Below are 16,116 nucleotides of genomic sequence, written 5' to 3' on the forward strand. Positions count from 1 at the left end.
TTTACGCTATTGAGAAAACAAGGGGAAAGAGGGGGGGGGGGGAGTGCTAGAGCGACTTGGTGGATACCTGGCATTTAGCCAGAGTCAAACCATCGCAAGAATCCATTTGAATTCTTCACTGATCACTTTGTAGTAATTAAAGAAATATCCTTTCCTATGGATGGAATTCTTCAAGAAAAGCCTGAGAAGCAGGGAACAAAAATATTATATTGCTCTTGTTGGAAGAAGGACCTCTTAAACCTGGAAAAAGAAGTAGCAGTGGACTACCCGAAACACAAAAGGATTTCACACATCAGCTGAAGCAAGGGCTGCTGATGTATGCTGATCCTAGTGCATCACAGTTTAATGAGATTGAGAAGATCTGTTGCCTAAAAGGTAATGCGATCATAAAATGACAAACACAAAGCTGTAGGGCACATGGTCTCCTTCTATTCAAGGAGGTCACCTCAAGCTGTAAGAAACTAATACCTGCAATTTAGTTCACAAGCTATAGATAAATTAATCACCTCAATTCAAATAGATTGATTTTAATAAGAACTAGTACCTCATTCAGCAGACTATATCCAGAATCTTTTTTTTAGCACACACAGTAAGGTAACCATAACAGTTAAAACAACAGACATACAGCTTTCAGTAAACATCTGTTATAAACACTGCCTTCCCCTCCAAAGAATGTTTTACTACAGGAATCTTGAAACAGTAGAAGCATACTATCTATTTGGATCAAAGGACACAGGAGAATGGGATGTGATAATCTACATATCCTGAACTATCGGTCTATAAAGTTCAGCAAAAATAAACCTGGAAGTTATCACCCATAGTCTGTAGTCTTATTAAAAACTGCATGATTCCATACAAAACAGTTCTCTGAGGAAAAGAATACCATCCCTTCCTGAACAAAATCACAAATCCTGAAGTTGATTCTGGTTCATAAAAATGAAGTTGTATGCTGATTTTATCATAAGCACACATTGTATGCCATACTGTTAAGAACAATGTGGACTTTATGGAATAAATTATATTTTCAAGTTAAACTTTTTATTGAGGAAGCAAAGATTTATTAGCTCAGTTTGTCTTAGAAGCATTGTTTCATCTAATCAGATTTATAATGTTAGTTTACACAAAAAGAGGTGTTTAAGGCAGCTACAGTACTGCCCCTGAGGTCCAGTGATAATTCAGTGGGTATAAGAAGGAAATTAGTGAACTTCCTACAGGTGTCCTAGGTCTGGGAAAGGACTTCATCCTGTACCACTGTCAGTGACAAGTAAAAGTTACTAGGACTCCTAGAGGGTCATCACCACAAAACATAGCCTGTAACTGCACACAACATTTATCCCTCTGATTTTGTGGAAAAACTCCAGGATTTAGACTAATACAATTTTAGGTCCAAACATTTACTGTCCTTATAATGAGAAATGAATTAAAATTGATCCAATTTAGAATTATTTTTTGCTGATTTAGATTATAAAAGAAGTCTGGCCCCTAGAAAACTGATTTTAAATCTAGAACATATGACAGCTCTAATAACAGTAGATTTATAATCAAGGTAAGGGTGGGGTTCTTCTGGTTTTGTTTGAAGATAAGCACTTTTTGAAGAAATTGACTTCATTTGGCCTTTCCATTAGCATTAGAGAGCAGAGTTGTTTCATTCCCAAAAATAGTCTCAGGCATTCACTGCAAGATAACTCACTTCTGCTTCTTCAATAATTAAGCACTACCAAGAAAAGACCAATACAATCTAGGACATTGGTTGTTCCCCAGAGACCAATGGAGAAATACTACATTTTTAGAGGGCTATCACAGAACATACAGAATAAAAACTCCACATAAAGGACAAACTATGAAAGCAAGAGCCCCATTCATACCATTCAGACCTACGAGATCATGACAAATACTGCTGTCACCCAAGAAATTCCTGCAAAATAGGTCAAGAACCAGCACTACTCTGAGTTCGAATTGAAGCAGAGTTACTACATGATGTTGTGCTCCTTTACATGGTTTAGAACATCACCATGAAGGTTTCAGAAAGGCATTCTTAACCTTTTCCATCTACACTTAAGAATTATATGTATATTTGAGAATATCTTGCAAGAAGACTTACTACAGTAAAGTAAAATAAGCTACTGAAAAGACAATTAGCTTTGTCACAACTACCTTGGCCAGAGGAGCTAGTATATATACCCATCCACTCTTCCTCATGGCTTTGCAGCAGGTTGAGGACTACAGAACCATCCATGATACACAACTTAAACTTGGCAGAACTTCAGTACACATTAAAGTTACACTAGACAAAAATAAATCTGTCCAGAGATCAAGATTCTACCCTACAAGTGACAAAGTCTCCCTTGAAGGAAAAATTGTCATTTACTATGTTCCTGTGTTAATATCAAACATGTCATCCCCTCAAAATTCAATCATGTTCTTCAAGCAATTACCAGCTTTACATTTTGCTTTATTTTCTTAAGTGATATGGGGGGGTGTGGTCCTTTTATTTGAGGACTAAAAAAGCCTTATTTTATTTTAAAATTTGCTGTATCACCTTAAGTTGACACCAACTTGATACATCATGCCTGAAAAACAGAGCCAATGTCTCCTTTACTTGAGGAACTTATGTTCTAGAAATTATGATTAGGAAGCTCAAACCCTGCTACCTAGTTTTTTCTTACTATGTGAATGTATACAGAATTAAGTCCAGCTTCATATAACAATTCAGTTTGGGATGGTTAAGTGTTAGGAGGTCTTTCATTATATTTAAATTATCTAGAATATGCTACTACACTGCATTAATTAAGAAACTGCTTCTTAACAAGAATTTCAAAACTCACTGACATCAATGATAACAAGACTTGGAGCCATGAAAAATTTGTCATCGTTGTGATCAAAACTACAAAATATCGTAGCAATCTAGTAAATACTGCTGTATTAGGATTCCATACTGCTGTATTAGGATTCCACTTCCATTTTCAAACATTAAAGGAACTGCTCAAATAAAGGTGACATACTGTATTTTACTTCTAACATGGAGGAAAAGCTAAAATGTGCTCTAGTAGGTGAGTTCTTGGGTGGTTTCAAAATCACAATGGAAATAAGTTTAACTGAAAAAGGAAAAAGATTCCTACTTTTATACAACTGAAACAATAACCAGAAAAAATGTTAATGTTTAAGCTCATGACTTCTAATAAAGATGAAATTTAAAAGTTAATAATAAAACCTTTAATTCACCTGACAAACTTCCAACTGCAACTATTTAAATAGTAACAACTTTTTGTGGTGACAAAGTAGGGAAATGTTTCTGCACTCTATGTACTACAGGAACATGTATTACTGGTACAGGTTGCCCAGAGAGGCTGTGGAGTCTCTCTCCTTGGAGATACTCAAAAGCCATCTGGACACAACCCTGGACAACCAGCTCTAGGTGGCACTACTTGAGCAGTGAGGTAGAATAAAACAACATCCAGAGGTCCCTGCCAAATTCAACCATTCTGTGACTAGCAGTCTGCTACTGGAATCTTTCTTTACTTGCAAAGGCACTACACACTTCTGTAATGAGGAAAGGAACCACAGTGTCCATGATGCTATGGAAAATGGGGATGCTGATATTTAAACTGTCCACTACTGAAACACATAACCAGTACCTTCTAATTAGAAAATGTAGTCTTTCTAGCAGTTGAAGACACACAAAACAGTATGAGCGTAATACCTTGAGGCTCTGAATTATCAGTTGTAATAAGGAGAGATTCCCCCATCCTCTCCTTTCCCCTGTCCACATTAAAATATGCAAGCAAACAGTTGCAATTAAAAACAGCAAAGTTATTTCTGAAGTAATCAGTATCTAACAAAACCAACCTTTGGAGACTATGGGTCACTAACTGTGGAAAATGAGTATCAGATGGCTGACACTAAGTTTGGCCTTCTTACACCCTGAAATTGCAGTCCTGTGGTAGGGATAACTGAATGCTTTGTGAATCTACCTCTGAAACATGACAGGTTTTTAGTGTAGTTTACATTTCAATAAACTGAAAGGTTTGTTAGTTTTAATATCTAATGTTGTAACCTGTAGTTATCCAGAATTTCCTTCATTACCCATTTGGTCTTCCTTTCCATGACAGCTACTACTACTCATTCTTTCCTTCTACAAGTAGGCACCACCTTTAGTGGCCCAACTTTAAATCTGCTACCACATTGCGAGCTATATGTTTTAATCTGGACCCTACAATAAACCACTACATAATTACCGTAAATTTTACTTTCATCGATTTATTGAATGTCTTAAAATTCATAAACTTTTTATCATTTTAGATTGCTTTGCAGACACTATGCAATAGTGCACATTAGTATATCTTTCTAAGGAACAACTCTTCATACTAATTTATCAAGATTATTTTTGCTTAAACTGAACAATCTTGCTCATCAGTGAAGAGTTGAGTAGAAAAGTATATGAAAACATCATGTATCAGATGCAAAGACAAGACAGTTATGTATTTGAGAACTTTTTTTGTTTTTCTTTAAAAAAGTATGCAGTGTGTGGATACGTAAAAAGTTACTTAAAAGTTACTTAAATGTAGGTATGCAGTACCCTAACATAACACTTACAAACTGACTGGGATCATCTTTTGCCAACTGTCTAATTCAGCAACTTCTGACCATATGCTTCTAACAATCAGGGCATTCTATACACACTGTTAATCTCACATATGGATACATAACATAGCCGTAGTTACACCTGGTTTTTTTCTCCCTACTTAATGAAGAAATTTGAGGTTGTTTCAGGAATTCACATGGAGAAAGCAAGATCAACTCATGACAAAATCTGCAATGCATGTCAGAATTGGTTTGCACATCATGAAATTAAATCCTTGAGCTACTTTTGTAAAAAAACAAAGAAGCCAGAAGATTCAGAGATGTAAGTCTGGTTAAACACAATTCAAAACTAATTTTAAATTAGAAAGTAATGTTTGGCTTTATGAAATCAAGACCCTTTTAAAATGTTAACATAGAAAAACATAATCTTTTCATCATCAGTTAAATGTATCTGCTTAAGTCTTCCTCCTATCTGTTTTGAAGAATTAGAGGTTTTGTTTAATTTGAAAAAAACTCCACATTCTTTATTTTGCCTAATGATGATGCAAATTTCCCAAGTTTGCAATCCTGCAGTACTGTTGAATAACATTTTGTAAACACAGAGCTACATTTCCATGGAATGCACTCAACAGTAGTTGTATATATACTTTCTCTAAATTTTCATAGAAAGTCAGTTTAGTAGTCAAGGAAGTTAAATAGGTTTTCCATTATGATTTACTTTGAGAATAAAGCAAGAACCAAGAGAAAAGCAGAAATAGATGGAAGAGCCTCATACTAATTAAGAAAAATTTGCCTATAAATGTGGTGTACTGGGTCTGGCTGAGCTGGAATTGGTTTTCCCCTATAGCAGCCCCCATGGTGCTGTGGTTTATGCTGGGAGCTGGCAGGGTGTTGGTAGCACCCTGGTGTTGTGGCTGCTGCTGGGCAGTGCTTACACAGCACCAAGGATCTTTCCGACATTTCCCCCAGTGGGACGGGGTGGGCAAGATCTTGGGAGGGGACACAGCCAGGACACTGACCCGAACTGACCAAAGGGATATTCCAGACCATATGACGTCTGCTCAGTATAAAGCTGGGAGAAAGGAGGAAGGGGGTGGGGTCACCCTTGGTCCTATGAGGCAACCACTACATGTGTTGGAGCCCTGCTGCCTGAGAAGGCCCCACAGCATCTGTCCATGGGCGTGAACTAGAGAATAAATCTGTTTGCTTTCGCTTCCATGTGCAGGGACCTTTGCTTCATTTTGCTTACATTAAAATTGCTTTTGTTTTACCCACAAGGGTTAGTTTATCTTCTTTCCCCTCTTTGCCCTGTTGAGAAAACAAGGGGAAAAGTGGGGGGGAAGTGCTAGAGTGACTTGGTGGATACCTGGCATTTAGCCAAAGTTAAACCATCACATGAGGTAATTCAATTCCTTTTTTAAAAGGGCACAATGACTTAACAGACATGCCTAATTTTATTACAAAAAATACATTAAGTTGAACTACATTTGTGGTGCTGAAGCATGTCCAAAGAGCAACGAAGCCGTAGAGAACAGCTCTTATGAGGAGCAGCTAAGGGAACTGGGGTTGTTTAACCTGGAGAACAGGAGACTGAGGGGAGACCTTATCACACTCTCTACAAATACCTGAAAGGAGGTTGTAGCAAAGTGGGTATCAGTCTCTTCTCCCAAGTACTAAGTGATAGGACAAGAAGAAACAGACTCAAGTTTACCAGGGGAAGTTAAAATTGGATATTAGGAAAATTTTCTTCACTGAAATGAAGGCTGTCCAGGGAAGCAGTTGAGTCATTATCCCTGGATGTATTTAAAAGACATGTAGACATGGCACTTAGGGACATGGTTTAGTGTGGACTTGTCAGTGCTAAGTTAAGGGTTGGACTCAATGATCTTAAGGCTCTTTTCCAACCTAAATGAGTCTATAGTTTTACACATTAACATCCTTTCATCAGCTACTGCTGTTAATCACAAGCTACTATGGTCTGATTTTATTAAGCACCTTATTACTACCTGGAAAACATGAATGGATTCTCACCATATTATCATGAAGTACCTTTGAACTACTAGTATTGTGAAATATTTTGTACAACCAATTCAGAGACCAATCTAAGTAGTGACTACCATACAATGGGAAGAAACTGATTTTACACAAATTCGTCAAACATGTTTTCACTAGAAAAACTCTATATAACTGGATAAACAAAGACCATTTTGATGCTCAAACACTATTTTCCAGCTAAATTTATTCATTCAATAACTACCTGCCTCTCTATACGTATTTTGTAATTTCTTGAGCTCATCATTTGTACAACACTTAGCATAATCTGTAACTACCCTGACAAAGCCTCAGACAGTAAAAGCATTAAAAAAGAAAAAAAAATTGAAGAAATCAGCAAATATAAGCTACTTTTTTTGCACTACATGGTGAATTTCAAAGGGATCAAAAAAACTGACAAAGTAGCATTGAAAACCTATGTTGTTGCAATTAATAATTTTGAGATCTTTAATGAGCATATCTATTTCATGACCATGAAGATGTCATGATACAGAAAAAATCACCTTATCTTTCTTGTATGAATATCTACCAAAAATAACAATTGTTTGCTGAGACAGGGCCATGATATTTAGTAATCCAGAGAAGCTTATTCCCATTAATAGCATTTTCATAAGGACAAACTATAGTTTTGCATAGTATACAAAACTTGCAGTTCTTAATGACTATAAACTGAGAAAAATTACAACTTGAAAACAAGATGATTTCAGACAAATGACTGCTGTTGAATTCTTGTTTCTGCACTTAAAGCACACATACCTTTTCCTAAATGTGTATTTATACTCATGTATCTAGCTGTTCCTGTAAGGCTCTTGTGTTCTCGATATGGTATGTGCTTCTTTGTTTCTGGATCTACGTACTCCTTTGCCAACCCAAAGTCTATAATATGAATAGTTTGCTGGGTTTTGTTTCCAGGTCGTCCTATTAAGAAGTTCTCAGGCTTTACATCTCTGTATATCAAGTTCTTTGAATGGACATACTCCATACGAGAAATCTTTAAAAAAAGAAAAAAACAGAAAGTTTAAGTTTCAGGTTGCCACATTAAATTGTGGTAGAAGCTAAGTATCTTACACTGAATTTATATTTAAGAGGCAATCATCCCTCCTATCACCTCAAAACCAAAGGGCTATGGCCCTCTGAACTCAAACCACAACACTTTTAAGGTATGTCCCAGTTCAAGTCAATGGAAATTGTACACAACTCCTAAGCAGATACACCACACTGTGTATTGGAAAATTTTACAGTGGACATTAGACAGGAACCAGTATATAACAGAAGTTATCTTCTTTAAGAACAGCTGGCACCAAGCAGGTTTCACACACATTGAAGTTATAACCAGAAATTATGTAATCAAGCAGTGAATAGAGTTCCATGTATATCTATTACACATTACAGGTATAAATGAAAGAAGCACTTGAAGTTCACTGCTATATATATAACCTCCTTTCTAGATGGATCCCCTTCTGTCAAGATTATTACAGACTCAGAAAGGACCAACAAGTATTAAATAAAGATAATCGTTGGATCTGTGATGAATTGAGCATTTTAAAAAATGAACTTTGTCATTTTGGCTGCACATAAGCTGAATATGTCTATATGTCTATACTTGCAGGCCTGTTATACAATTACAGTTGTGTTTTAAGCAGCTATTTTTGCCCTTAATGGGTAAAAACATTACTACCTATTTAGGGACATGGAGGTTCAGTATCATCATTTCATAAGGACTTATTTAAAAAACATTGTATCAAAAGAAACGTTCAAACCCTTCTCTCTCTCTTTTCACTTCCACCCACTCTTGGGTAAGAACCAAATCAGGAAATCTTAAAGAAAAAAAAAAAAAAAAGATTTCTTCATTGCATGTTTTTGTGTTATTTTAGTATTTCTGGCCAAGTTTGGGAGATTTTGTTTGTTTGTTTTTACAAGAAAGCCCAGGAAAAGTGAGTCCCACCATCCATTAATGGATTAAAACTGTATTTATTTCAGGAAGGTCTTCTTTAACTGAGTATATGAAACTAAAATTCATTATATCAGGTTGTGATTATAAGAACTCAGAAGACATTCATTCAATGCAATGATTCTTGAAAAACTAGAACTATGTAAATTTAAGTAACATAAGACAGTCTTACTGCTAAAACTATCACAGGGTCTTTAGAAGCCACCAACATCCATTTAAAACATGGGAAATGCAAATCTCTTAAGTGAAATAAGCATTTAATCCATTGAAACTGACTTAGTTATTCTAATGAACACTCAAATTAACATCTATTCTACTTACCAACTGCACGGCTATCATAAGAACGGTTTTAAGAGAAAATGTCCTACCACACAAGTCAAATAAATCTTCCAGACTAGGTCCTAGTAGTTCTAGCACCATAGCATTATATTTGCCACATGGACCAAAATAGTAAACCTGAGGTATTCCATCTGTAAAATGAAGATACAAAGTAATTACAAAGGGTTAAATAGTTAATGAACATACCAATATAATTCCTACTAGATTTCAAGTTGATCTGAAGTTTTTCACACAAAAGAAACAAAACCTCATAAAAGCTACAAGTAAAAGATACAACATGACAATAATACCAGTTTCATTGAAATTTTTTTATCATTATTACCTGTTTGACTTGTAAAAGATTTAAAAAATAATAAAAATCAGAATCTGTTAGGTTTTGTAACAGTAAATTGAAACAGGAATTTTAAAAGGTATGTAGAGAGGTTTAAATAAGCTCCTTTTCAAAAAAATAGGGATTTTAACTAAACTTGTTAAATTAAGGCTATGACAAACATATATCCAGGAATAAAGCCACATTATCTATACAAATCATTTAAAAATCCAAAAGAGATTAATGAATCCTCAAGTTTAATGAGACCTTAAGTTTTAAGTACATGATCAAAATAAGAATACTATAGATGACGAACAGTTGCAGTCATCACTAGTTAGTACTAAATTTTTTCCAAATATAAGTGTTTTCTACTTAAATTTGCACTGGAAGGCTTCTCCTGTCTTCTCTTCATGCATTATTTTTGGTTTCTGTTTAGGTAACATATAAAACCCCCATTCTTCTTAAATGTGAGCTAGCTCATTAAAAAACTAAACACCACAGAGTGGAAGTTTGGGGTTTTTTAAAAAACTAGATTTCTAGTAAAATGTGTGGTAGACTGCAATTTATTGATTCAAACTACATGAAGGACAGGATTTTTTTTTATGTATCCATAAGAACAGATGACAAAGGGAATTTTCAGAAGTCTCAAGGGAAACCTATTATAAAGATTCACCCTGGTTTCACTTATGAAGTATCACACCAGACACCACCTTCATCTTAAATTCTTTCAAAAATTAATGTCCAGAAAGAATCAATTAAATTCTGTTCTTACTGTCAAATCATTAAAATAATTTAGAAGAATTGAATAAAACACAATTTCACATTTAAAATTTTAAAGTAACAGGCATAAATTTCATTTTTTTTGTAATTTCAGCATTTTTTTTAAACTTAGAAGACTATTAAAATATAAATTAAGCTCAGAACAAAACATACATCATTTCCAAGCACAATATTCTACTGCAAAAATATCCTACTGCATGTTCAGTTTGTAAACAGGTGTAAAGTACATCTACCCAGAAGAGCAAAAGGAAAATTTAGTTTCAACAAGCTACATTTGTTTTCTAAACTTGCATGGAGTCTAAAAAACGTGAACCTTATTTGTAAGTCTGTTTTCCTTACATAACATAGGTGTTATATTCTCCAACACAAAACACATGAATATGTTAATTTGTTGTTCATAAAAATAAAAAAATGAATACTGTACTAAGGTGTCAAATTTTTTTTTTTTTTGGTTGAGTTTTCTAAAGCAGCACTCCAGAAACACTGGCAGGCAGACATACAGTACATATTTCCTCAGCCAGCTGGTGATACCAAGGCCATAAATGTCTTGAAAACTAGGGCTGTCATATACATTACACTGAGATGATTCCCTTACTATCTAGTCTGTTACCGGAATCACTGAACAAAGGTCTCCTGATGTGCACAGCTTAGGCCAGCAAAACTACATGCCACCTGAAAAAATTACTTCAGTTTTTTTTTCCCCTGAACAGAACCATAACAAGATGTCCATATAAAAAGGCCTCTCCTGGCACAACATGAGAATCAATTAAATATGTTTAACAAATTAGACATATCTAAACCTTTAGTAGAGACATCATCAATTTCCAGTTCAAGTTAGCAGTGCACATAATCACTCACTTCATTAGAAACTGCTTCCTGAAAGAATATTTGACAAAATAAAAGCAGGCATCAAGACTAGCAATGTTCTTTAATATTTTCAAGCACTGCATTTATAATTACACTAGCAATAATGCCACGTTCTATTTTCATTTTCATATAATTCATATATACTTTATGAACAATGAACACCACCACATATATTCCAATAATTATTACAAAAATATTTTGTGCTTCTGGACTTTATAGCTTTATATGAACACCTGCCTTAAGAATCTAGGCAATCCAGAATTTTGAAGACATCAATACTGAAAGCCTTATTATCAAATTTTACTTTTGCTTTTTTGTAACTATGCATTGTGTGACTGTATAAAAGTAACTTGATTACACTGCCTCTGTTCATCTTGCACTTCCTCATATGCACAGAACCTCTTCCTCATTCAGCAGAATAAATTTTGTTCTCTCAAGCAAGCCATTTACTCCAGATATGTTTTTTCAGTATGTATTGTCTCTTTGTTACATACTCTAAATATTCAACACTGAAAACATTTTTCCTTTCATGTGACCTTTTTCTGTGGTGTCCATTGTTACAATACTGTGCAATACAGAATAACAAAATCTATTTTCAGAATACCCTAATGAAATTGTGCATTTTGCCTTCCTTCTCTGTAGATCAAATCTAAACTTAAAAATGAAAACATCTATGACTCAGTGTTTTTTGAGCTACATCAAGACTCAAGTTTTTCATACCTTACTACAGTGCTACTTTTTACACTCAGGCCACAGATCGGTAACTGTGTCCACTACAGCTTTGGGTAAAAAAAATTCCAACTTACTGTTTTAGCAAAAATGAAAACAAATGATTGCATCGTTTTTAAGATTATATTTACTGATCCCTTTTCCTTCAACTGAAAATAACAAAAACAACCCCTAAAATATCCAGTTTAACTGTTCAATTTTCTGAAGACTAGAGCTTCCATGTTTTTTAAATGTGTAATCATACCCATATCAGTACTAATATTTAACTGTTCAGTCTTCGGAAAACTAGAACTTCCTTTTTTTTTCCTCCGAATATATATAATCATACCCATATCTACACTAATACTTAACATGCATAATAACACTGATTTCAGAAAGACTTCAAAGGAGTAGGTTATTGCTACTAATGAACGAGCATAGACCATATTGCACACTACATCAGAACATGGTACAAGACTGGTTTTAATTTTAAAAATATCATCCCTAATTATCAGATAATGGATCAGAAAATTTATTTGTACACAGAAGGGAATATCTTAACTCTTTAATTCAATTTTTCTGCCTCCACTTTCTGGTATGGTGGAATTACACAAAGAAATGTGGCTGTATCTGCAGCAGCAAATTAAGTTAACCCAAAAATGTACAGAAACATCAGTCAAAAAACCCCACAAATCCCCAGCCACCTGAAAATTTAAAGAGAAAGAAGAAAAGCACTGGAAATTTGAAAGAAGGAGCACCACTTGTAATAGCCTGAGACAATATTCTGAGAATCTCTGCTCATATATTTGTATGTTTTAAAATATTAACTCCAAAATATTCTCAATAAAAGTTGGTTTCCTCCATTATCACTGCATCTGCTCTGTGTCTCTAAGATTTTAAAATATTAAAGGCCCTTCAAATATACAGAATACAAAACATTTTTGAGCTTTGTCTAGATTTCTAGAATTTGTTTGCATGACTACAAGTTAGTAGAAAGGAATTTGTGATGTCAGACTTGTAGGCGGCTGCCGATTTCAGAAATGCATTTATCGATGTTGAAACCAGCCTTTAACATTTTATCATATCATATCATATCATATCATATCATATCATCAACTCCTGTTAAGTATAGGTCCAGGTCAGAGAGATAGTATTTCAGCATCTCATTTTAACATGGAAAGAATAATACTTACTATACCTACAACACTTGATCTTCTCATTAGATGAAAATTCTAGAATACCCCATGTGTTTAACATGCTGTGAGTAACTTCTGCAAGGCAGGTATGGAGTATTATGTCTAAAATTCCCCATGTTTATAAAATCATTTCATATTAACAGTTCAAAGCACTAGAAGTTAGAGGCTTGTTTTTAATCAAAAGACTTACTGCTTTTTCTTACAAACAGTAACTTAACATCATTCCGTTATCAGCTTTATTTCATGTCTCCAGATCTCCAGAAGTCAGAAAGTTACGTTACTAATAAAGATTACCTGAGATTTTTTTCCCAACAGAGACATAAATGTAAGCTCTTTTATATAAATCAGCTTAGTTAGAAATACAAAGAAGCTTTATTTTCTAGAAAATTAATTTACTCTTTTGTTGACAGGTATTCCAATACTTATTATGAATTAAGAACATGTATTTTATTGCCATTTTTAAGTAGTCTGGCTTCAACCATTGAAGCCCTTTGGTGTAACAATACAAGGAAATACTGGGAACCAATAAAACACATTCCAGTCTTCTTCCTGTGAAGTTAAAGAAGTCAGTGTTCTTGAGTATCTTACTTGATTACTATTCAATCCTTTCTATTAGCTTGATGCAGCTTCTGCCCTGTTCTCAAAAATCTTTTTAGAAATACACACACACCCCAAATTATGTGCTGAATTCCATGCCTGTCACACTAATTGTCACTATAAAGTCACAAGTAACTTCCTATTCTTCCAAAGAAAAAACCTGCCTGTGGACAAAAACAGTAGCCCTCAGTCAGATGGTTGTGTCATACAGGGTATGCACAGGGGAGATAATCACGTAGAAGTGGGAATGCAGTGATGATGACAGTAGTGTACTTGTTCATTCACTCACTATTGGCTTATTGCAGTTTATGTGTGCCCAATGAAGTGGTTTTATGGATTATATTGTCTAGTTTTCACTAAACTACCTCTCACAAAATGGATAAGCTGCTTATAACAATTCCCACAAAGAAACCATACATTGAAGATAATGCTACTAATGCTAACACAAGCAAGCCAGAAAGAAACAGAGCTGACACTTCTCCTTAGAAGAGGTTATTTTCAAATAGAACTTCTTGAAAAGCTAACTACCACCTTTTGTTTATTGGATCAAGAAAACTGCATTAAGTTTCCTGTATAAATTATGTGATAAAACTGTGCATCAAATTAAGAAAATATTATCAAAATAATAATCAAAATATCAAGTAAGGAGCACATATCCTCCAGTTATGAATTTTTTCTATAACTGTATACACTTCAATGCTTCCAGTATTTCACTATTAGTAAGTCAGATTTATACTATGCTTCATATTCAGAGAGTAGAAAAGGAAAACAAGTAGTGTTTTCTTTTCTCCTGTTGCCAGCTTCTTCACACTGAGTAATGAGTTACTGAATAAAACCACCTCTGTCATCTGTCAAGACTGGTTTATCCCTCAAAAGCTTTAATGCACCATGTTTGGGTACATGATGTACAGAAAGTTTTTAAAGCTGACAGGTGTGACTTCCTCTACAACAATGACAAAGTAAAAACATTACAATCAAAAGAAACACTATTAGTAGATTACAACTATCTGTGAAACAACTTGGAAATAATGAAAGTCAAGTACATTCATAACCATTATACACCTCTGCTGCTATCTTTTTCAAAAACTTCAGCATCAAACCTTATTTAAGCCTGAGGCCATGTATGCTGTTCACTGCAATTATCTAACACAGTATTGGGCTGGTTTTGGCTGGGATAGAGTTAATTTTCTTCATAGTAGGTAGTATAGGGCTATGTTTTGGATTTGTGCAGAAAACAGTGTTGACCGCACAGGGATGTTTAACTTACTGCTGAGCAGTGCTTACGGAGCCAAGGCCTTTTCCACTTCTCACACCACCCCACCAGTGAGTAGGCTGGGGGTGCACAAGTTGAGAGGGGACACAGCCAGGACAGCTAACATCAACTGACCAAGGGGGTATCCCCCATCATATGATGTCATGCTCAGCATATAAAGCTAGAGGAAGAAGGAAGGGGCAGATGTTTAGAGTGATGGTGTTTTGTCTTCCCAAGTAACCCGTACACAAGATGGGGCCCTGCTTTCCTGGAGATGGCTGAGCACCTGCCAGCGGAGAGGAAGTGGGGAATGAATTCCTTGTTTTGCTTCGCATGCATGTGCAGCTTCCACCTTACCTATTAAACTGTCTTTATCTCAACCCATGAGTTTTCTTCACTTTTACTCTTTTGACTCACTCCTCCATCCCACTGCAGAAAGTGATTAAGCAAGCAGCTGTGTGGTGCTTAGTTGCTGGCTGGGGTTAAACAACAAATATACATAATAACTAGCATGAACGCAGATCCCCATCTTAAAGCAAAAATTCCAGCTACTTGCATTAACAAAGATACTACATAGTATTCTCATTTATCGCATGTCTGTGTCCTCATTCAGAAAAAAATAGCTTGATAAATAAGCAAAGACTAAGCGTCAAAGTAGTATGTAACACAAGTCAATGGCAATATCGATTGTACTTAACTGTGTTCCAAATCAATCATTGACTTAATTCTGAGCCATATACTTGACAAACTATAGATACAATCTAAGTTTGTAAAGCTACTAAGCAAGTAAACAGCTTTTCAGTGCTTTTCAGTTTCTTATATTAGTTTCCTGTTACAGTTTCCTCTAAGTCAGTCAAAAATCACACCAACTGATGGGATTTGCATTATATCTTGCTGCTTAGGTTGTCTGTTAAATCAGATCCATAAATGCCAGTAAAATACATAAGATTGCACTTACAGAATAAGCTGTTCTGTGTTCAGCTTCCTATGCCCCACTGACATTTATCTGTAGTTTTAATTTTCATATATAGTTTTAGTTTTCATTTTCACTGGACACAAGCAAAATACCCTGAACTGAGTAGACTGAAGGTCTGCAGTAAGTCATCTTCCATGGCACATTTGTACAGGTACACTGTGAAGGATACAATTCAACAACTGTCACAAAACCAAGTATTCTGTACTAAAACTACAGAATCTGGCCTGAATCCTCTGGAAGTAAGTGATCATAAAATACAGGATAGTGCCATTTGTGGTTTTTGACTTGAAGCAAAGCAGCATGCACAGAAAGCCATACAATCTCTGGAAATGTAGCACTTTATGGCTACTGAAACCAAGGTCATCTAGCACTGCAAAACTCTAAATATGGAATGAGACATTATATAAGCAATATGACTTCAGTACTGCTAAAACGCCATACTGGAGGCAGGCACCACAACAATTATATATATTTCTTATTTATAAATATAAGAATATGTTTTCAAAT

General features: G+C 35.0%; 1 protein-coding gene across 10 annotated transcripts in view; it reads right to left on the reverse strand.

Moving 5' to 3' along the window:
- CSNK1G3 (casein kinase 1 gamma 3) overlaps positions 1-16,116 on the reverse strand; it is an 82,464-nt gene that overhangs the window by 36,449 nt on the left and 29,899 nt on the right. For 9 of the 10 annotated variants that reach the window (XM_026865515.1, XM_026865521.1, XM_026865520.1 and 6 more), the window contains 2 exons: positions 8,906-9,054; positions 7,390-7,624 (listed from right to left, as the gene is read on the reverse strand). The exons of the other annotated variant lie outside the window; for it this stretch is intronic. In XM_026865515.1, coding sequence (XP_026721316.1) covers positions 7,390-7,624; positions 8,906-9,054 — 384 coding nt within the window. The remainder of the gene's footprint in view (positions 1-7,389; positions 7,625-8,905; positions 9,055-16,116) is intronic. 10 annotated transcript variants of the gene reach the window in all.

The sequence above is a fragment of the Athene cunicularia genome (assembly GCF_003259725.1).
Source record: "Athene cunicularia isolate RWA chromosome Z unlocalized genomic scaffold, athCun1 chrZ_part1, whole genome shotgun sequence".
NCBI classification, from domain to species: domain Eukaryota; kingdom Metazoa; phylum Chordata; class Aves; order Strigiformes; family Strigidae; genus Athene; species Athene cunicularia.